Source organism: Sturnus vulgaris, chromosome 2 (genome assembly GCF_052056855.1).
Source record: "Sturnus vulgaris isolate bStuVul1 chromosome 2, bStuVul1.hap1, whole genome shotgun sequence".
Lineage (NCBI taxonomy): Eukaryota > Metazoa > Chordata > Aves > Passeriformes > Sturnidae > Sturnus > Sturnus vulgaris.
The window spans coordinates 31,524,836-31,547,631 of NC_142244.1; the positions used below are offsets into that span (position 1 = coordinate 31,524,836).

The window sequence follows — 22,796 nt, forward strand, 5'->3', positions numbered from 1 at the left end:
CTCGTGTCGCCCGCTCCCGGGCCGCGTGGGGCGGCGTTGGGCCCGCCCCGCCGCGCGAACGGCGGCAGCGGCTCCTCAGCACCGGCGGCGTGGGGAGGGGTCCTGCCGGGCCCCACAGCCCCCGGGAGCGGGGCGCCTGCCGCAGGCACGCACAGGCGCGTTCTACAGCCGGGGCGAGGGGGTGAACAGCCCAAGGCAGGCAGCAGAGAAAGGCGTGGTGCCAAGGCAAGGGGGAAAGAAGTAATAGAATCAAGAGACTGTCAAGGTGGGGGTAAACAGGTTTAAAGATGATCTAGTCCAACATCCAGACGAGGGGTAGGGATGCCACTCCTGAGACCACATTCCTCAAGGTCTTATCGAACCTGGCCTTAAACAGTAGCAGGGTTGGGGCATCTACTACCCTTCTCAGAGGTGTAGGATACCCCAAAAGCTGCTCTGAGACAGCAAAAACACGTGAATACTTCTTTCACCGTTGAGACCACATACTTACCCTACTACACTCGTGGTAATAGAGACAAGAAAGTAAAATAATACAAGGAAACTTTATTTTTCAATTTCATCAAGGTTTTGCTCTGTTTTTTGTTGTTTTTTCAGTGTTGTTTGCTTTTGTCTTCAAGCTGCTTATTAGTTGACAAGTCCGGTCAGTTTTTGTATTAAAAAGGATTTTGATGGAGGTAGCTTTGTCTCTGTCCTGGCTTTTGCTTGGTCTTGCCTGCGCACTTGTCTCAGTAAACAAACTCAAAATAAAATTAAGAACAAAAACTGGAATTCCAGGCGGAGGCAATGAGCAATGCAGCCAGGTTCTCCATGTAACAGACATGGCGCTGGGGCCTCCAGTCACTATATACAGAGTCCATCATACATCCATCCCCCTCTCTCCTAAACACACTCCTTGCTCCAACGGGCTGGCTGCAGAGGAAGGAGTTTCTTCTCCTTCCAGAGACCTGAGCAGCAGCTTCCATGGAGGGAAACAGCACCCAGTCAGGAATGTCAGGCAGAGGGGTAGAAGTGTGAAGGGGTGAGCTAGGGGGGTCACTTCAGCTTGGCCGAAAGGTCAACAGCACTGGGCCAGGAACTCACTGCTGCTGGGCCACCTGTAGGGCGAGAGAGGAAGACCTGAGACTCACGGGCTGGTCACCAGAGTCCAGCCTGGCCCACGGAGGCCCCTCCCCTCCCCCCATAACTCCCTTACTGACCAGAGAGCGTACGTACTTGCTGGGGAGGGGGCGGCGGCGGGGGCTCACTGCTGCGGTTGGCCAGGCGGCTGAGGATGTTGCGCTCCGACATCTGAAGGCGCACTGCCACAGGTGGGATGCGGGCAATCGTGGCAGGCAGACGCGTCACATCTGCCTTCATGTCACTCAAAAGCTCCTCCAGCTGCTTCAGAACTACAAGAGAAAGGGACATCTGTTCGGATGGGAGAGGGACATCCCAGAGGGGACAGCACTGCTGAACACCTATCCCATCCTTGTTTAGCACATTGCATTACCTTTGTGCAGCACAGCATTGGCTGGTTTATTCCCAGCCATTGACTCCTTGGATAGGTGCTGGTGGCTCTCAGCCAGGCATTCCACCTCTGCAAAACGTGTGTTCAGAGCCATGGATGGGTGAGATGGGTCTTCAGACATGTTCAGATAGGCAGCTCGCCGTAACTGTTCCTCGATCACCAGCGCTTGCTCCAGGAGCTGCAAGATGAGGCAGGAATGAGTCTTTCAGCAGCTGCCGAAGACAGAGCCTTGTTTGCACACCCAGTCTCTCCTAATCCAATTCCCCACCATCTCATAAAGTGAGATTGTGTAACTGAATCTCCTTTCACCAGCCAGTTTTACTGAGTAGCTCAAAACAATAAGGGCTTCATGAAGCAAAGTCAGATACACAAGAAAACCAGGGTACACTGTGTGATAGACTACAACTCCTCTAGTACTTTCATTCCTCCTGAATCTTTTTACACATTCTTTATGAAGCAAACAGGACAGAGATTACTCTTTGAACCCAAGTATTCCGTCTTATTTACAGATAGAGCTTAAAAATCTTGTAAGCATTTGGAGAATCCTGTCAGTGCAGAACTGATCATTCAGTCTACAGCCAACCAATGTTTTGCCCCAAAACTGAGACCACCATGGCTTTTACTTGATCTTAAACCACTCCCATAACTAAACTACGTTCACTCCTAAAGAGGATGAAAGAGACTGAAGGCAGCCCTTTCAGCAACCCAGAGTTCTGTTCAGGCACATGGAGTGTATTGTAGCAGACCAAGCAGAAGCTGTGACAAAAAACGCCACTTGAACCTTAAGTCTCTTGCTTTCCAGTTGTTCAATAAACATTTGGATAGAGAGTACTGATCCAAGCTCCCCAGTACCGTTTCCAGAAAAAAGGGAGCAACTGCATGATCCTGAGATCCTGCTTTTTTTTATTACCCCTAAACCAAAAGACACCACATAAATCTTTCACTTTGTTGGTGGAAACTCAGAACTGCAGGAACTTTTTCTTAAGAGGTCCAGGCAGTTATCACACTAAAGAGAAATCCTTACCTTAAATCTCCTTGCCAAGAACTTATTCTTTATTTCCAGGAAGTTACCCCTGTTCATCTCACCCTTGAAGGGTTCATTGAGGATGGCGTAACGTGGATCATTCTGAATATCCTGCCAACGGGCATAGCCATGACTGAGATGGGATGAGCTCAGGCAAACAAAGCCAGTGAAAACAAGGGAATACACAGCCCAGGCAGTACTGTTCTCCAGAGGGAGTGGGGAAAGGAGGTACAGAGAGGGGACAAACAGGAGCCAAGGAAGAGGAATGACAACTATATCCTGCTAAGTCTTAACTGTGCTGCAGGAAGCTCCTCCTCCCACCATCACTTTTCACTGTTGTGAAGATAAAGCACTTGCTCACTTAACCCACTCCAGTCAGATCCAGAACAGTCACTTTCACAGTAACAAATTATGTACAAGGTGGGAGAATGCGTCTGTCATGGCAAGGATACTTGATAATCCCCGCCAGGAGCCAGTAGTCATGACGCCGATGCCAGATCTCATAGGTCTTCTTGGTGACCGTTGCAGCCCGCTCTTCATTCTGCCAGAGGGAGTGTAGTTCTGGAAAGGCAAGAGACACCAGAACGGTTGGAAGTTATTTCACAAACATAAGCAGGACCTTATAGACAAGTTCAAGCAGATAAAGATCTCATACCAGTGAAACCACCATCTGCTATGTTGAACATGAAGCGCTGCTTTACTGCCTTCTTGTGCCTTTCATCTACTGACTCCTTCAGCATCTCTCCGTTCTGCAGCATCACTACATCTCTCTTATCATCGTCCTTCTTCTCATCTGTACACACAGGAAATTATTAAAACAAACATGGCAGACACCACAACAAGTTGGACCCACAAGAAATCCTTGCAGAAGAAGGGTTAAGGAAAAGAAGGGAGTGCCTCACCTTTGTCATCGAGAGTGATTATAGGAGGGTCAAGGGGATTTTCAGGAGCTGCTCGGTCTTCCGCTTTCTCCACATCAGCTGCAGGAAAGAAGGGGAACGTACCAAGTCCACGGTTTTGTTCTTCAACCAGTGAAACATAACACTATTCTGTAACTTCCCACTCATTTTCTACATCCAAGCCTATTTCTTTAGGATTAAGTGCTTTGTACCTTTGCTTTCTACTTCCATTGGTTCATCTGGTCTTTCCTTCACTTCAGTTTCCTCTACTTTTTTTTCATCTGCTTCTGTGGAGTTCATTGGGGATTTTGCTTCCTGGGGCAGTGTCTCCACAGGCTGAGCACACTGCTGAGGACAGCAATCAGTGAAACACAAAGTATAGCAATGCATGACAACAGAACACATTCACAGTCATTTGAAAAGCGAAGACACGCAAAACTTTTTTGTGAGGCCAATTCTGAAGACCAGGGAGTTATCGTCAATTATCACTCTAAAAACTCATCTCTATTTCAGCTGAAATAAAGAGGGGGCAGAAGTAGAGAAATTTGCAAGAGAAATTACAAGGTAAAAAAGCCAAAACTCACCTCCATAGGGGCCTCTGTTTCAGCAGCAGAGGCACTGAGCTCCTTCTCTGGTTCAGATGGCTCTCCTTGCTCCTTAGCACTAGCTCCTTCTTCTGCTTTTACTCCATCTTCTGTGTATGCCCCACACCAGAGCAGCACAGCAGACAAAAGAGAAGCAAATCAATAAGGTCTTTCCTGTTACCAAGCCCACTTCTTTGCTCTCAGAGATCAGGCCCATCGAAATGAAACTAACTTGACTCCCTCTTTTCCTGCCCACTACAAATGCTGGGTTTCTCACTGATGTCAGTTCATCCTAGGAAAGCCAGTGTCCTCTCTTGCCTTTAAGGGCTCACACATGTCTTTGGCAGCCCTCCTAACATGAGAGTAAGCTGATCTGCGTCCACCTCCAGACCCCACCACCACAGCTCTGGTGAGGGGAATAGCCAGGGTAAGGTCAGGACGCAGGGCTGTATGAGAGGGGAGCCCTCACCAGGTGGAGGAATAGGGGCAGGTGTATTCGGCTGCGTATCCCCTGGCGTTGAAGGAGTTGGAGTTTTCGGAGAGGGTGAGCTGGGCTGTGAAAGTTTCTTGTTCTCCTCTATTTCTGCCAGTTCTGGCATACTCCAGCGGCCGTTCACATGCTCAAATTCCTGCACCTGCACAAGAGGGAGAGAAAGACTTGTCACTGGAGGAGTCATACAAAGCTCATCCTTACACCTGTAGAGGCAGACCACTGAGCACACAACAAAAGCAGGTGTGAAAGGAGAGGTAACTCTCTAACACAAGACCCCAGTGACTACAGTTGTATGGCCAGCAAAGGCCACATTGCTCTGCTAGGCACCTACCTTTTTGCGTATAAGTGACATGACCCCAATGCGCGTAAGGACGTGCTGTCGAGAAAGACCTTCCCGTGGGACCCCATCTGCAAAGGTTTCTGCACCATCAGCTCCAGGTTCACATAAATGGCGCATGAACAGTGAGACATAGGCCCTGCAGCAATTGAGAGACAAGCAATTAGTCCATAAATTGCACTATTTTGAGCATCGTCAGACCCTTTCCAGTACATAAGGGAAATTACCCCAAGACTCTTAACCCATAGTAAGAAGTTCTAGGGCTCCAGACTCCTTCAAGGGAAAATTTCTCAATAGAATCACTATGTACATAGAGGACACACAGCTAACTCAAGAATCTTGAGCCAGAAACAATCATAAACCCAAGAAAGACTCTGGGAGAGTATTCGTTACATGCTTGTAGGGCCATGCTATTCCTATAAAAGCATTTGCTTTTGGGTGACTGAAGAGTCAGGTCCAAGTAAGAAAGTTAGCAGCAATCCCAGCTTATACTTCATTCTTCCACAAAGAATCAACCAATACATTAAGGAGATGTAGTCTCCAAGAAAAGGTCCAATTCTCATTCTTCCCCAAAGGACTAGTTGCTGTCAGTCTTCCATTCATGCCTAAGACAAACTCACTTGAACTCTTTCTCTGACTTGCCACGGAGGTCCCGAACAAGCCACTGAGTGGTGAAGGCATCCTGAGGTGGCATTCCATAGCGCATGATAGCATTGAGGAAGGCTTTCCGCTGGCGAGCATTGAAACCCAACACCTAGAATGAAGGAGCAGACAGACAGGTATGGCAATAGGAATACAGGAGCAGCTGGGATGCAAATGCCTTCTCTGGTACAACTTACCTCGATGTTCCCTCCCACACGGGCCAGTAAGGGAGGCAAGGGCTTATCCTTATCATTTCTCAGGCCTTTGCGGCTAGGCCGACGAGCTGCTGAAGAAAGAAATGCAGCTAAGTAGAGAGACAATGCACAGCACATTGTTGAGTGAATACTGCCCCAGCAGGAGAACACCACAAAACATACATTGCCCAAATCAAGTTCCAACTGTTTCCACACTCAAAGTAACCCAGGAACTCTGGCTCCAGTAGAACTTACCTTCAGACCTCTCATCAAAGTCCTCATCTCCTTCTTCAGAAGCAACTGAATAGTCTGACTGATTATCTGACTGGTCATCCTGCCAGTCTGAAAGAAAAACAGCACGTGAGCCTGAGACGCTACTCCGTTACTTCCCAGCAATATATACTTGCACCCGTTTTTCCCTCAGGGTCCTGTGGATTTGTACCTCTATCCTCCTGCGAGCCATCGTTGTAGTTAACTTGCTTGCGAATACGTTTGCCCTTGCCCAGGTTCCTGGCCAGATCCTCCTGTTGTTGCTCATAATGGTGACGGAGCAGTTTCTCCCAGTAATCAGGATCCACCGATTCCTCCTGCTTAATAATTTCCCGTTCAACTTCCTCTTCCTCCTGCCAGAGAGGAACAAATTTAGGGCCCTGTGTTCCAAGTCCCAGACTGTCATAGCAGATATATGCCTGCCTGCTTGGCCTTAAAAGCTTCAGAGCTCAATTAACTTAATTGATCCTCCATCACTCAGGAGAACGTATTAGCTGACATCCACCTCATACTCACCCCCATCTCCTCCTCACGAACCACATACTGGGCCACCTTGAAGGAGCTGAGATATTCATTCATGCCCTGAAGTTCTGTATCTTCTGTTTCATCCTGGTTCCGATCCAACAGACGCTCAATTGCTTTGTCATCATAGTGGATGACACTACTGTCCTCACCTTCTTTGTTATCCCCTGAAGGAAGAGTACAGGCACCATTGCTGTATGGATCTCAATGGACTACAAAAGGGAATGCCACCCTAGACCCTCTCTTTGTAGAGCTATAATCAGCACTGTGTCTGCAGTCTCTCACTAAATAAGGAGCCAGATCTATCCACTCCCTTCAGTTCTACTCTCAGGCACTCACCCCCCTCAGTAGCCTCATCCTTGAAGAGCTCTTCAGTGCCAAATTTGAGAATGTCATCAAGTTCCTGTTTGGACATGGAGCCTGTCTTGGAGCCCAACCCTGGTCTCACTACCAGATGAGTTAGCATCATCTTCTTCTTGGCCACCTGAGTGATACGCTCCTCCACTGAGGCCCTTGTCACAAAGCGGTATATCATCACTTTCTTGTTCTGTCCAATTCTGTGTGCACGGCTGAAGGCCTAGAAAAGAGATGTGCTCAGAACAATCTAGTGCTGCAAAAGCAATAGTCTGATATACCCCACCAATATCCACAAGCTTCCCACCTGCCTTCCCATTGGCTCTTAGCATTAGTGAAGGCTGTGCCCTAGAAGATCCTTCCACTATTTCTTCCCATCTCTACCCATCCACACTTCTCTAATTTTGCATACTTCTAGATGGGAAGCTTTACACTCCTTCCCTCTTTCCGATGATGTAATTTCTCTTCTTCCTCAGGATTATTCCATGAGTGATCTCATTCAGGCTCACCTGGATATCATTGTGAGGGTTCCAGTCTGAATCGTAGATAATCACAGTATCTGCTGTGGCCAAGTTAATACCAAGACCCCCAGCTCGAGTTGAAAGCAGAAAGCAGAACTGCTGAGCTCCAGGAGCTTATATTTAGAAAAAAAAAAAAAAAAAAAAAGAACAAAAGTAACCAAGGGAGTGTGCTGTACTCAAGGAAGGATTTGTAACTGACCCACATCACCTGAGAGGGAATTGCTACTAATTTAGGAGTCCAGGAAAGCAATAGAAGATTTGGGGCACAACAATCCCATGATGAGCATTAAGCACACTCAAGGCAAACTTTCATTTTACAGAAAAAGTAAGACTATATACCATTGAAGCGATCAATAGCCTCCTGACGCATGTTCCCTGTGATTCCTCCATCAATCCGCTCGTATTTGTACCCTTCATGTTCCAAAAAATCTTCTAGAAGGTCCAACATTTTGGTCATCTGCATATCAGAAAAACACCACCACAGAAGAGTGAGGGACAAGTGGATACCAGATCAACAGATTTTTCTCAGAAAAAGTATTGCAGGCCTAAAGGTTTTTCTCCATATACCTGAGAGAATATGAGCACTCTGTGACCTCCTTCCTTCAGGTTCTTTAACATCTTCTGGAGCAGCAACAGCTTTCCAGAGGCTCGAATAAGTGCACTACCATCATACATGCCATTTGGCATTTTTGGAGCTTCCTAAAAAGAAAATGAGAAAGAGGGAATAAGGGAGAAGGGACAAAAAATGCTCGAAGGAATGTAATTTGGTCTTAGTCCCTAGCTGATGTTGGCTCACACCTGGTCACTTAGCTTGGTACAACCACAAGGTTGTGGCTGCTCCATACACTACCCGTATGAAACATCAGTGCTACCCTGTGCCTGTTCTCTTGCAATGTGATTCCTACATACCCTCCTCTTTTCTTACTTAGTTCCTACTCCTACAGTCTTCACCACCTCACGTGAGTCAAAAGAAACCCGTCATATAAATGTGCTGGAAAAGAAATGGCCTTCCAGCATGTTTGGTCTAAATAAAGACGGTGAAAAAAACACATAGAAGCCAAAAGAGAGAAATAAGAACCCCTCCATGCCCCAACCTAGGGAGCTAACTGGCTTCCTGATAACAGCCAGCAGGCAATTTGCTTATACAGAATAAGTGACTGGACATACCATAGCAGCCACAGGGAAGAGGTAGGGGTGGTTACAGCACTTCTTCAGATCCATAACAACATTGAGCAATGAGACTTGGTTACCACCACCCCGTGCATTCAGTGCCTCGAAGTTTCTTGTCAATATGTATTTGTAGTATTTCCTGAAAACAAAAAAGAAAATAAAACAACTCAGACAATTGTCATGAGAACAACTAACCTAGTCTTCTCTTGCTAAACTCTGCACAGCTTCTGGCATTACCTGCCAGCTACCTAGGCTCTGCCAGTGGCACTCTATCTCTTTGTCCCTTGAACCATTAGGAGGATTAGTCCCTCCTCTGCTCTAATGCAGCCCATTGTGCAGAAAACCCTGTACAGTAAGGATAAGGTTGTTGCAGCACATCCTCATGGAAACTGCAGAGCAGACAAACAGCAGCTCAACAGCAGGTACTCTCTTCATCCCCACACTCACTTCTGCATGGGACTGAGCTCCACTCTGACAATGAGTTCTGTCTTAGATGGCATATTCTTGAAAACATCAGCCTTGAGACGCCTCAGCATATGCGGGCCCAGCATGTCGTGCAGTTTCTTGATCTGATCTTCCTTGGCAATATCTGCAAACTCTTCTAGGAAGCCCTCCAAGTTACTGCAGGGAAAAAGACACTCAGCAAACGGCACAAAGGAAAAAGAGCAAAAGAGCAAGTGAGGGGAAAGGAGTACAAGACAGACAAGGCTGACTTGCACTGCAAGACATACTGGAATCTCTCAGGCGTCAGGAAGTTCAGCAGGTGGAACAGTTCTTCCAGGTTGTTCTGCAGGGGAGTTCCTGTAAGCAGCAGCTTGTGCTGGAGGGAGTAACCATTCAGCACACGGAAGAACTGTAAAGGAGAGAACAGGGAAGAAAGTGGGAAAATAAACCAAAGCACACACACAAATACATTAAAGGCTTATTAAGTCATAGGCTTATAAAAAAAAAAATCTAGATAGAAAGTTGACAGCAATCCAGGGTTCAATTTAGATCACATCAGCTGTTTGGACAAGAGTTCCAAGTAGTTCACGTTCCAGTCAGGGTTACAAGACTGATCTTATTTGTTCTACATAGCTACACCATGACTGCAGCAAATCCTCTGAGCCATCAGGTGTTAGTAGGTTTCCTTTGCTCCTGTAAGTTACAACCTCTTTCAGACCACAAATCATTTCTAGATTACTGTACTATGTATTTTTTCTTGCTATATCAGTGTTCCACATTTCTTTGACTACTCTGCCTTGAGAATTCTAGAAATAACTAAGTCACTATTCCTATTCATATCACTCCTGGCAGTGCTCCAGAGCTCTGAACAAGCAGAGAAGAGCTAAGGTTTTGCTAATGTGTCTTAAAGGTAATTTGCACTGTTTTTCACAACAATGAAGTAATTCCAGACAGATGTAGTGAGCAGTTAAAGTACTGCACTGAAAAGCACAAGTATAATATGTTCACCTGCACAAATTGACAGTAAAGCAGTAATTTATTTATGAGCTTGGCAATTTCTTTGCTTATCTTGCACTTAGCATGATACAAGGTCAAACTTAATGAAAGCAGCTGTATTAGATGGCAAACAAAAACCAAATCGTTTATGCTTTGGTTATTGCACCAGGAGAGTACTTCTAGTGGCCTCCACAGGGATTGTCTTTCTATGTAGTTATAGTTAAAAATATTCTTATTTTGGAATCAAATGTGGAAGTTACTAATTATATCTGCAAAATTTTAGGAGTAACCCAAATCTGTCAAGAAGCATCTGACCTATCTATCTTGCAGCCAAACACCTATAAGCTGTTCTTATAGGACAGGAAACTGCCGTAGAAAAAGGTTTAATGGTTCTGCATAGTGTCATAGCCTTTACATCCTCTTTCAATTAATGAATATTAATAGCAAGTGTTCATTCCTACTTCCAATGGTTTCAATGCTAAGCATAGAATGGCATCCAGTCTTAGTGCCTACAATAAAGTAAGATCTAGAAAATGAACTGCAAGCACAGCTGTGATGTCTCAGGAAGATGCCTCATGCCAAGATCCAAAACGCTAAAGCCATTTAAACAAAACAAACAGAAAAAGAAATCAAGTACTAATTTTGTCTTACAATCTCCAAGATCCTCTAAAACCAGCTTTCCAATAATAATTGCTTTTTTGCGTACTGAACACTAGAATCCAGCTGAAGACAGACAAATCAATACCAGAATTAAGGCACAAAGTCTTAGGGAAGGGCTGGATTAAGAAAGTACAGTCAAGTCTACTCAATTAAAAAAAGCTTAGTTAAGCCTCATACTAAAGCAGCTATATGGCTTTCAGCACCTACCTAGGCACTTTTGAAGACCTTTGCCCACCTTCAATTTCTGTAACAACTAATTAGTTCTGCTACAAAGCCAGATGAACGCAAAGAGCAAGCCTACTCTGGAAGCAGGGTAATTCTGCTCATGAAGCATCTTTTATGCTCAGCGTGGTAAACCTTTTCAGAATAGACATGGTGCAGGTATGTGTTCTGCTTTCACAGAAGTCACTTTGAATTTGAGAACAGCAACTACATGCTGTTTTTTCTGTTTTTCAGTCTACACCAATTGCCTATTTACCTCTGTCTTGGTTTGCAAAGCAGAATATAACCAAAAGTATGCATGCTATTCACCATCTGTTGAAACCAGGTGTCACAGCGCTCTTTATCTTTTCCACCATCCATCCTCCCTCCAGGGAGGTATCTTCTGTTAATGGGCCATTGAGTCCATGCATGACTGATAAAATTACATCATCCCTTTGTGAGATGCTCCACCCAGGGGGAGGAGCCAAACATTTCCTACCCAGATAAAAACTGAGATTTGTAACATCAGGGCAGCCTTTTTCCATTGGATTCCAGAGGAAAACCAAATCTTTCCACATCATCACTGGACTTTCAGAGGAACACTGCACCCCTCTACAGGACCACTGCTTCAACAGAACCACATCTATATCACTCCAGGAGGACTGCAGCCACCATTTAATGGGACTGCTACCAACACCATGACTGACAGGGTGCCAGCTTGTATTCTGACTCTGTGTTTTGGGATTTTTTTCTTTTGTATTACTGTACTTGACAACCTGGAAAGAAAGCTGTTTTAATCAGTGATCTATATAAGTTGTCGCCAACAATGATTGAGCTCCAAATGCAGGCCATTGATTTTGTTTTTAATAACACATCAAATTTACTACTGAACAAACGACTAAGAGTTGTCTCTCTCTCCTGCAACATATGCCATGACCATGAACCACCTCTGCTTCTCTGTACCTTAGACTGATTGTTCTTCAGTCTGTGAGCTTCATCCACAATGAGACAGGCCCAGTCAATAGAGCCTAGTATGGCCATATCAATTGTGATCAATTCATAGGAAGTGAGAAGCACATGGAACTTGACAGCAGCCTCCTTCTGCAAAGGAAAAGGATGAACATGTAATGGGATAGAGGATGCAGTGCTCCTCCATCACATTATCCTGATAAGCCCTGGCCCAACAGCACATCAAAAACTCTGTCACGAGATCTGAAATGTAGCCCAAACGACTGTAGCTTTCTTTTCAATTCCCTATTGCTCTCAACACATATAAGTCTCCTCAACCCCCTCAGTACCTGCTACTTTTGGACAGGTGCCAAATACTCTAACAGATGTTTAACAAGTAAGTGGTGAGTAGAGGCATGTTAGAAAATTGAGATTTTGAGATCTGGAGAAGTGTGGCTCATCAGAAAGCTAAGACTTCAAAAGATAAATAGTTTACCATGGAATTTTAAATTACTATTAGTACTTAAAGCTGTCCCATTTCAAGGAAGGAAATGAATCTGCCTCTGCCACTGAAAATGCCTTAGCTTTCATCTTTATTTTACTAGGAAAACCTAAGTTCTACAAAAAGTTGCCACCTAGGTCAGGTTCTTCTCTCCTGTCTGGACACAAAATACAATTTCTCATATGTCTGGGTATGGCCTGTCAGCCAATTCCTCAGGATGAAAAAGTTCATACTTTTTTGTATATTTGTCTCTTACATACAGTATTTGTCCTGGTTTAGGGCAAATTTGAGAGAAATTCTGACATCAACTTAGATCTGTAGAAAAGAAGCACAACTTCACAGGTTAAGTAGGGAAGACAGAGGGACTTGCCTAGGGTCAGTATTACCTTAGTCAACCATCTTTCTCCAGTACTGAAACACTTCAGATTAGCAAAACTGTTTAAACAGTCTACAGCAGGAGTCTAAATGCCCACTTGTCATCAATTTGCACTTATTTCCCCTTGGAAACTACAAGCATAATCAGTTCCCAGGGACAGCAGAGTATCTGAAACTCAGCTGCTGAAAATCAGTCGAGTGCATCTCAGTTCAGGCTTGTGCTACAGCAGAGTTCTCTACCTTCATTCTGGATGCTTTTTTGCCTCCACGTATGGCATTATCCTCAAAAGTGAACTCATTCTCACGGATGATGGCTCGGCTGTCTTTGTCCCCGACGTAGGTCACTACATACATATCTGGGGCCCACATCTCAAATTCTCTTTCCCAGTTGATGATTGTGGACAGTGGTGCACTCACCAAGAAGGGACCTTTTGAGTGGCCCTACAAATAGTCAGTAAAAGCATTTAGATGACTGCAATCACTAATACAGGTACAACCTCCCCAGACAGCGACCTCCCACCTCTCACCTCTTTGTATAAGGAATACAGGAACACTGCTGTCTGCACAGTCTTTCCCAGACCCATTTCATCAGCCAAGATTGTATCTGTGCCCTGGGCCCAAGAGAAGCGCAGCCAATTCAGCCCTTCCAGTTGGTAGGGATGCAAGGTCCCCCCTGTTACATCAAGGTACTCCGGTTGCCGGTCATACTTCACTGTTGGCTATAATAGAAAGGAGGAAGAATTGGAATCCTTTTACTCACTTAGATAACTGACAAGTCCTTTCTTAGCCACCTTTATATTCACCAGTACAGATAAGGCTTCACAGAAAACAACCAGACTAGCATCAAACCCAATTTCCAAATAGCCAAAGGCATCCAACAAGAAGCCAATTTTTTGGTAAAAATCTTTCACCAAAAGCTAGGGAGTCTGACCCAATGGACCTCTGTCTGAAGGCTGTCTAATGCCATTTATTCTTCAGGCTATGAGGGAGCTCTAAACAGATGCTGGTCACTCTTCAGTTTGCTATTTACCTACAGGCACCTCAAAATAAGCAGCTCTATCAGATGGCTCCAAAGCAAAAAACAGTAACTTACATCTACTGTGGGAGTCTCAGGGGGTCTTTCCAGTTTCCGCATCTTCACCTTCTTTAACTTCTTACCAGGTCTGCCCTCTTCACCTCGCATCAGCTCCCTATGCAGACACAGTCCCAAATGCACATAAGTTTAATGGCTTTTTATTAACAGATTGAGAGAAAACTATTGCAGAGGATAGGAGGGCAATCACCCAACTTAAATAGGCTCAAGAAAACAGGGCTGGAACCTTCATGAACTGATATAGAGGCACAAGGTCCCTGCCCAATGGACTAGGAAGAGTCAGCAACAAGAAGATGCTTCTTGCCCATTTCCATCTATTAATCCAGCCAGTGCTAGAGGCTGACATACTGCAGTACTTTCTCTTGTGCAAAGGTAAAGGCAAACAACCTCTAGATACTTCTCCTACCTGTGATTCCAGTAGGCTTGCTTGTAGAGGTCATAATCTTGAATATCCACATCTTCACTTTCCCAGGATGCCTGGTCATAAGGTAGGTCTCTCCATTTAATTAAATAGTGGACATTCCCCTTCTTATCCACACTGCAGAAGAAACCAGTAAGTCTCAAGCATAGTGAGATGGCAGTATTCCCCCAATCCATTCAAATGGAAAGACTTAGTGAAGCAGCAGAAACAGAAAAACAATGTCTGTTATACCAACAAAGAACTCCCACTATTTCTCCCAGTCATACTGCAGTTTAGCTCATCCCCTCTCCCTTAGCCCTGCTTAAGGTCTTTGTTGAAAATACTCTTTTGTTGCACCCCCTACCTATGATTAAGGATCCTATGGATCATCATCCACTCTGGCTTGATCCCATATCGATAGAAACGCTCCTCCATCTCAGCGTACTTGGGGTCCTTGTTTTTTCTCTTTCGGCTTTTCTCTTCTTCCCCTCCAAAGTCTCCCGAGGGTGGCTCATCCATATCATTTTTGCGTTGGTAGTTACGGAACATCACCTGGCAGTGCAACTCCAGCTGCAGTCAGGACACAAGCAGTCAGTAGGTGTTTTAGCCTCAACTGTCCACCCTTATGCCATCGTTAGGTTCCTCCACTCACCTGCAACTCTGACACCCAGGAGCAGTGCCAGTAGGACATGCCCTGCCATTTGACAAAGAACTGCCTTTCAGGCCGACCCTCCAGAGGCTTCGGGGGTGGAGCGTTAGGGTCTGCATCAGGCGGACGTGGTGGTGCAGGCCCAACTGGTGGCTGACCCCATTTCCAGATCAGGATCTTCTGCACCTTTCCTTTCAAAGCTGGGCACTGCAAAGTTAAACAGAGCTTGATGCATCACAGTGTATGTACTCTAACAAGAAGAACTGAGGAGCAGAAACAGAGTCACTTTTATGGTTGCACTACACAGATAGAATTTGCTAGGCTTGACAAGCCCAGTAGTCTACACAACTACAACTTGATTGGAAGTTTGTGCAAAAAACATTTTGCTGTAGAACTAAGGGCCAAACATAAGCAACTTTTTTTGTCCATCACCTTTAGGTTTTAGCTCATGAAAGCAATTAACACCATTTCTACTACTTATTTCAAGAACTTTCTGGAAAAGCATGGTATTTTTCCTAACCATCTACTAAGAAACGTCTTAACATTACAAAGCTTACAACAGTGCAAAACCAGTTTGTCTCAGCATCAGTTTAAATTACTTTAAGCACTGAATTCGCTTGCACTTGTTCTCTTGCTTCTATGAACATACAGGAGCCCAAAAAAGTGATCCTTGGCATGCTGCACCAAAAACTGCCCAACTACCCTGCATGTAAACAAATCTCATGAGACTCAAAGGCTGTAGCCTGGTTCTTCCCACAGTCTGGAGAAAGCAATCAATCAAGGCACAATACAGCTACAAAAAGTCAGGTCTTTAAGCTTTATGACAAAAGTGTATGAGGAGACAATCTTAAAAAAAACCATGTACTTCCATAGAAATACGATGATCCAAAAGGATTAGATCAATCACCGCTTGCAGCAATAGTAGAACGGTACTAGTAGAAACTCACAGTGCAACGAGGACACAGCCATTCTCCATTGGGAATCTCAGGCAGTGGGGGATTCAGACAGTGGATGTGATAGGATGAAGGACAGGCATCACAGCATAGCAGCTCTCCTCCATCCTTGCAGACTCTACAGAACTCCATATGGTGGTCATCCTCTTCCTCAGCATCCCCCACTACATCCTCCAGGATTTCCTCACCTTCTGAGTTATCCTCCTTTGCTTCCCACTGAATGCCCTCTTTTTCCTATGGGAAAGGGAAATCAGAAAAACAAAGTGATTATTTCATTACTACAGAAACAGTCCCAAGTCACTTGACATGACCCCTCATACATGATCTTTTGCACCATTTGGGGAATCCAATACTCACACAGTGTGGGCAGCTCCATTTGCCCTCTGGAGCTTTTTCCATATCTGGGTCCAGGCAAACCATGTGGTAGGCACGAGGGCAGGTATCGCACAATATAATTTCTCCTCCCTGCTGGCACACCTCACAGTAGTCCTGATGATCAGTCTCATAGCCATCCACAGCTACTGTGGAGTCCTCCTCACCTGCAGAGGGTGATTAGGAGTTACCGTAGTACAAGCCACAGATACAGGTTTCCTACAGCCAGGGAGGGTATTCTCCCAACAGCTTCCACAGCCATCTAGAGATCCAGAATACAAAACTCTTACTCTATGTAAGTAAACAGGGCGAGAAGGAAGACCTGGAAACAGGAGCAAAACCAGTCCCTTTGTGCCCCACCCATGACATAGAAGGTACAGCTAAAGCCAGGAAAACTCAGCACTGCACCTGTTTTCCTAACAAAGAACTCCTGAAAACATTTTCCTTATTCAAAATAATACCAGGTTCTTCCTTCACAATCAATTCTCCCTCAAGTATGCTGTTAAAAATCAAAACTCGACACAGACATCCCTCTAATCTTTCTACACACTTAGCTGTGCTCATCTCCAACTGTTGGCAAGTATTTATACCTTTCTTTTTCTTTTTCCCAGCCTTGAGTTTTTTGCGACTGCGGCTACTACGGCTTGTAGATCCATCTGAAACAGAATAGCTGTTGATGCTGGCATCATCAAAGTCTGACTCCACATCCAGATCATCATCTTCACTCTGAGGTAGGTAAGAGACAAGCTTTGTTACTCAGACACACATGCAATCGGACACACCCCAGCATTACTATCACATGATGGCCTCCTCCTCACAAGGTCAAGAAAGGAGCATCACTTACTGATGATCTTTTACGCTTGGAACCAAATCCTCCCAGTTTGATTTTCAGTGGTGCCACCTTCTTTGTTTTAGGTTTCTTGATATCAGGGATACGAGGACTGGCCTTTGGCTTCCGCCTGGCATTGGGTCCTGGGAACACAGGAGGCAGAGTCAGAGCTACTGCGCTGACACCACTCACTTCTATCCTCCTGCCAGACTCTTCATCTCACCTTTGCCCTCCTTTGTCTTGGCTTTCCTGAGTGGCACATCTACAGGGGGCTGCGGCAGGACAGTATCCACGTTTGTCACCATACTCTCGACTACGGCAACAGCTGCAGCTGCAGCAGCTGCCACAGATGCACCTGAACTTCCCTTGAAGGGGTTGTTCGTGCTAAACTCCCTCCATTTGGCTCCCAGTACCATCATCATCTTTGACACTGCTATTTTAGGGTTCTTGGCTGCGATAAGTGGCCTGTGTACAGTTAAGGAGGGAAGAAAAGGTTACTGAACCATGCTGAAATCTAGATTATTCCTCCCCACTGCCATCCCCCCAGCACCTCTATCTCAAACTACATTCCTTTCTAATCTCTGATCTCAACAGCCAATGAATCTCTCCATTGTCATTCTTCACTTTATGTGAAAGATGGAAATATTCAGGGACTTGGAAAAAAGAAATGGAATTCAGCATAATAGGGAAGAAAGGGGACTGGGAGAACTTGCAACATCTCAATGACTGAAAACAAAAAAGCTGGGGATTAATTATTTTACTGTTGCATCAGTTTTCACTCTAGGTACTACACCAGTGCACACTGAGGTTCCAAAATCAAGGAATCTAATTTTTGTCCAATCTCTTTTTTTTGTTCCCGAGTAATTTCAAGTGTAGGCTTGCAGCTCACCTGACAAACTGGCTGAAAGCTTTGTAGTTGGTGAGTGTGCGGTAATCCTCCTCTGTGAAAATGTGATCAATATCCTCCATGCCCCAATCCTCCAGGAGCTGAGCAGATGACTTTGGTTCCTATGAAAAGAGAATCATGGCAACTCTGAGCAGAACTTCCATACATATTCCACAGATGACCCAGGGAATTTTTTTCCCCCCCACACCCACTTACCACTACCATAGGACACGGCTGCAATAGCAGATCAGTGGAAATGGGAAAAATATTTGGATTCGATATAAATACTATGTGTGCTTAAAGCAGTAGAGAGGGCAAGTCTAGAGGGGCAAGACTACACATTCCCAACTCCCCGTGCAATCACAAAGGGAGAGCACAACAATCCCCCAAACCAGACACACGGGAATGAGAAGCAAGCAGTCAGTAGGGTAGCTTATTACCTTTGAGTCATCATCTTCTTCCTCCTCTTCCTCTTCCTCCTTGCGCTTGGCTTTGTTTTTCTTTTCCTTCTTAGGTCCTAATTTCTTCTTTTTCTTCTTCCCAGGGGTGTAATCGCTGCCCTCACTGTCAGAGCGCAGAACCTCTTCTTCTTCCTCCACAAACTCATTCCCCTCACCAGAGCTGTCCCCCAGCTAGGGAGGAAGGGAGAGATCAGGCATGAGAAAATACCCTGGATAAACACTAAACACTGCTCTCTCCCCAAGCTCTACAGGATTCATTTAAAAGATTGCTGCTATTGGCCAACAACAACAGTAAGCACCCTCACCCTACATATCTGTATTTTGGAGTGTGACCTTCGGCATTCCTTTTCTTACCTCCTTCTTCTGACGCTTGCTGAGCTTGGGCACTTTGGGTTCCTTCAGTTTCTTGGGTTTCTTTTTCTTCTTGATTTTGGGAGTGTCAGCCTCTGACAGAATCTCTTCTTCTGGCTCTTCTTCAGGTTCTGGATGTGAAGAGGTGACATGTCTCATTCAACCCTCATCTGCGCACAGTAGTATAGCCCCCCCCCCCCCCCCCCAGAGATCAACTTGTCTGCTTCTTGCTACACACTTACAGAGGCGGTTACAACTCTTATTGTTCACAACAGATACCCAAAAATTGTATCCTAAGATCTCACCGAACATGGTTTACCCCCTCCCAACACCAATTTCCACAATCTTGCTTCTCCAAGCAGAACTGCACTCAGAACTTGGGGACAAGAAATTGGCCATAACCCAACAAGAAGAAGAAAGAGCATAAAACAGATGGCCGCACCTAAAGAGGGCAAAACAGCGAATGCATTTGAGAACCTGAGTAGGATACTGTTTCAGTCCATGGATCTCCAGGAAAGAAACCATCTAGCCTCTTCAGCAGTACAGAACATCCTACAGCTGCATGCAAAATTCAGGCCAGTAAGCTGCTACTTTTCCTCCTCCATAGGAAAGTTGTTACTCAGCAACTCTATTCTGATCCAGATTAGACAGAACCTTCCCCCAGCCCCAGCAGCTAGCAAGCTGACTGCTTGGCCAGAACGTATGCCAGTTCCCCAGCACCAGTGCACACTTCCATCTGCGCACCTCCGTTCCCTAGCTGCCCTTGGCCCGAGGGACAGGGGCAGCCAGACAGCCCTTCCTTCTCTTTGTGGCAGGCTGCGGGAGCAGCGCGGCCACCCGCCCTCCCCTGCCGCCCCGCCCACTGCACACAGCCAGAGTCACTCCTTCTCCCTCCAAGGGAAAATGGCCTCCTGACCACCCGAGCTGGGCAGGATGGAGGAAGCCACAGGTCAGAGGAGCTACCGCAGCCGGGGTTGAAACAGCAGAGATAGAGGTCTCAGAATCTGGAGTCCCATGCCTGGCCCCTGCCAGGGGCATATTCCCAACCAATGGATGTCTCTTTGCTCCCATGGTTCCGCAACACCAGATCCTTCAAGGATCATGCATCTTCTCCTTCAAGTTCTGATTTAGAGCCTCTAATGACCCACCCTTTTCAAGGTATCACCTAAACTTCTCCATTTTGCAGTGGTTTTACCAGTTTTTTTTCATAAATATTTTCGTTACTGACAGTCCCATTCTGCCCAAGATCTCAGAGGTGCCAGAAAACTCCAGAGACAAGGCTTAAGAAAAAAATGCCAAACAAACAAAAATCCAAAACTCCACAACACCATTTTCCCTTCTCCAGTTACATTTCTCCTATATGACACAACACTCCAGCATGAGTTAGGAGGAAATCCTACAATTGACTATATACATCACTCCTTTTTCACAAGAAAGTGGAAAATCCAGATGCATGTCCACAGAGCAAGTCATCAACAGCAGCAACAAAAAAAAAGCAGACCAGAAGAATTCCCAAGGCTCTAACTCAAGCCTCATGTTGATAATGAGGATGCAAATACAAGGCAAAAAGCAAGATACAAGGACTAAAAAACAAAAAAGCAAAGGTGAGCATGCAGCACGGAGCAAGAACCACAAGAAATCTCAATAATTGGGTGTGGTGATGAAGGAAAGTGGGTCACGCAACAGCCCAGGGCAGTTTTCTCTGGACGTCAGCCGGTCTGAGTTCCCAGATGAAAGCAACCTGCCCTTTTGCATACTATCCCCTCTTCTCCCTCTCCATTCATGAAAATTGAAACTCACAAGCATTTTGGTACCCTGTCAGAATTGGACACTCTACCTCCACCCTCTACACCTCCTCCAACCACCTGACAACCTGCAATGGCTTGGAAGAAAGTCAGCACCACCTGACACAAAGCCGTGAGCCTCTCACTTTGAAGCAACCCTGGGACTCAGATATCAAAAACATGCACACGACTTGCAGCACAGAAAAAAAAGTATTACATTCCTCAACACATCATGCATTTCACATATTCAGCTTGAGACCAACATTATCCCCACTCCACATGCATGCCCTGCAGGCTCGGCATACCTGGATGCTGAGGGATAGCATTGTTCAACAGGATCTCCATCTCATCATCATCACTGCCCCCTGAGCACGGTGATGGAGATCCAATGCCCGAAGCCATGTCCTCCACACTGGGGGAGGCCTGGGCTTACACAGCTTGTTGTCTTCTTGCCAGTCTGGCCAGTACTTCATTGAAAAGAAAAAGAGAAAGTTACAGCAAACCTGAACTTCGTTCTCCCAAGCAATAGTGCTACTAAGAGGATCTGTGAGAAAGCTTAGGCAGCAAGTTTACTGGCTTTTGAGCCTATGGATAATAGAAATACGGGCAGCAAGTTACAGTTTAGAGTTGTGATAAAACAAGCTCTGAAGACACCAGATATTAAACTGAGTCAGCAACTCATTTCTAGCGAGGAAGCCAAAGCAGCTGTCCTGAAGGAAAACTCTCTCGTCTTCTGCAGCCGAGTGCCCTCGGTTATTTCTGCCTTGGGCCGGGAGAAGGCAGCGGGGCACGCAAGGCAGCCGGGCTTCCAAGGGAGCCCTGGGGCCAGCGGGGCGGCTGTCAGCGCGGTGCCCTGGCCAGCAGCCCCAACCCGCCCTGGGCTGGCACTGCAGCGCCGGCCCTGCCCCTGCCCGGCCGCACACAAAAGGCCGGGCAGGCTCGGCAGCCCCGCTCAGCCGCCCCCGCCCGGAGCGGGGCTGCGCGGCGCAGGGCGGGGGCGGGGGGCACCGTCTCCCGGGCGGGGGCGCGGGGCGGGGCCGGGGAAGTCCAGCGGGCGTGCGGCGAGGAGCTGCCGTTCCTCGGGGGCCGGCGCAGGCCTGGGCTGCGGGCACCAGCGAGGCGGTTGTGGGAGGAGGGGCCGGACCCGTCCTGCGGCCGCCCGGGCAGGGGGACGGCGCGTCCCCGGAGGAGCTCCGGCCGGAGCCGACAGGGCATCCGGCGGAGAGACGCGTCTGCTGGCCCAGACGCCCCGGGTAGGCGGCAGATGGCCTTGCCCGCCCTCATTCCCTCCCGGCTCCTCACCCGGCTCCGGACCCCGGCTCCTCTCTCGCTGCTGCCGCCGCTGAAGGGAAAATGGCTCCGGCCGCGGCACCGCCTCTTAAAGGGGAAAAAAACCCAGCTAGGCCCCGCCCTCTCCCGCCTACATCCCATAATATGCACTGGGACCCCGGCAACAGGCCCCGCCCCCGTCTCCCCGGCAAACACACACCCCCTTCCCCCCCCCACCGACATCCCATAATACTCATCCTCCCCTCAGAACTTCCCACTCACTGCCCGGCCCGGCATCCCATAATAATAACCACCCCTCCCGCCGGTAACATCCCATAATACTGTCCCCCTCCCGCACCTTCACCCCGAGAAACATCCCATAATACTCCTCACGCTCGCACCCCTTTGCTCCGGCATCCCATAATACTGACCCCCACCAAGAAACATCCCATAATACTGACTCCCCCTCCCGCCCCGCGCGGGACCCCGCGCGCGGGGGCAGGGCGCCCCCCCGCGCCTCCCTGGGCTGCCATCCCATAATAGGCACGTCCCCCTCCCGCGAGGAGAGCGTGGTGGGGGGGGGGAGGGCGCACTGTGAGGACCCCCCCGGAACATCCCATAATAGTCACACCCCGAGCGCGCACATCCCATAATAGTCACACCTTCCCCCCCTCGCGCCCAGGCAGGCATCCCATAATAGTCGCCGGGAGCCACCGTCCAGGCCGGCATCCCATAATACTCGCGGCCGCCCGCCCCGCACCCGCGGGGCTTCGCCGCCGCCCCCCGCTCGCCCTGCCCGGGGACGCGGGGCCCGCGCCGGCCCAGCCCCCGCTCCGGCCCGGGGCACGGGGCCGATCCCTGGCACCGCGCGGTTTCCGCGCACCTCCCGCCGTCCTGCGCGCTGGCACCGGCCCCGGGCACAGGCTCCGGGCACCGCCCTCCCACCGCCGACCGCCCGCGACCTCGGGGCTGAGCGCCTCGCTCGCTTCCCTGCCCCGTCCTGCCGTGCCCCATCCCGCACGCTCCGCCCGCAGGGCCGCAGGACCCCTCCAAGGCTATCTGTGCCCGGCGTGGTCACTGCCACTGCCAGCCTGGGTGTGCGGAGC

General features: G+C 47.5%; 1 protein-coding gene and 1 non-coding gene across 18 annotated transcripts; both read right to left on the bottom strand.

The window, feature by feature from the left end:
* Positions 1-523: 523 nt before the first annotated feature.
* Positions 524-21,858, bottom strand: CHD4 (chromodomain helicase DNA binding protein 4). 17 transcript variants are annotated; one of them, XR_015801911.1, is made up of 40 exons: positions 21,724-21,858; positions 20,727-20,888; positions 18,641-18,768; positions 18,266-18,457; positions 17,829-17,947; positions 17,163-17,404; positions 16,955-17,082; positions 16,701-16,836; positions 16,096-16,277; positions 15,733-15,972; positions 14,789-14,992; positions 14,501-14,706; positions 14,143-14,274; positions 13,737-13,833; positions 13,171-13,362; positions 12,884-13,084; positions 11,782-11,919; positions 9,249-9,370; positions 8,965-9,138; positions 8,515-8,656; positions 7,915-8,046; positions 7,687-7,804; positions 7,336-7,460; positions 6,812-7,049; positions 6,467-6,639; positions 6,123-6,303; positions 5,936-6,046; positions 5,684-5,772; positions 5,465-5,598; positions 4,839-4,983; positions 4,484-4,649; positions 4,015-4,124; positions 3,643-3,778; positions 3,434-3,511; positions 3,187-3,324; positions 2,984-3,092; positions 2,532-2,664; positions 1,490-1,685; positions 1,197-1,407; positions 524-1,094 (listed from the first exon to the last, which is right to left on the bottom strand). XR_015801911.1 is itself a non-coding variant. In XM_088160640.1 (40 exons), the coding sequence occupies exons 2-40, from the start codon at positions 20,821-20,823 to the stop codon at positions 1,077-1,079; spliced, it is 5,748 nt and encodes a 1,915-aa protein (XP_088016766.1). In that variant the 5' UTR covers positions 20,824-20,888; positions 21,724-21,858; the 3' UTR covers positions 524-1,076. The 17 variants fall into 17 exon arrangements, 16 of the variants coding, with proteins under 16 accessions (XP_088016766.1, XP_088016764.1, XP_088016763.1 ...); XM_088160640.1 differs by having other exon boundaries at positions 1,213-1,388; positions 3,643-3,775; positions 5,684-5,769; positions 5,936-6,022; XM_088160638.1 differs by having other exon boundaries at positions 524-1,116; positions 1,213-1,388; positions 3,643-3,775; positions 5,684-5,769; positions 5,936-6,022.
* Positions 4,318-4,456, bottom strand: LOC148224700 (small Cajal body-specific RNA 11). Its single transcript, XR_015802036.1, has one exon.
* Positions 21,859-22,796: the final 938 nt, after the last annotated feature.

Coding starts and splice junctions, on each gene's coding strand:
- CHD4 (XM_088160627.1), bottom strand. CDS start 20,823: ATGGCTTCGGGCATTGGATCTCCATCACCGTGCTCAGGGGGCAGTGAT. Junction 14,993..15,732: donor GGCTGTGTCCTCGTTGCACT/GTGAGTTTCTAC, acceptor TTAACTTTGCAG/TGCCCAGCTTTGAAAGGAAA. Junction 4,125..4,483: donor TGCCCCTATTCCTCCACCTG/GTGAGGGCTCCC, acceptor GGGCATACACAG/AAGATGGAGTAAAAGCAGAA.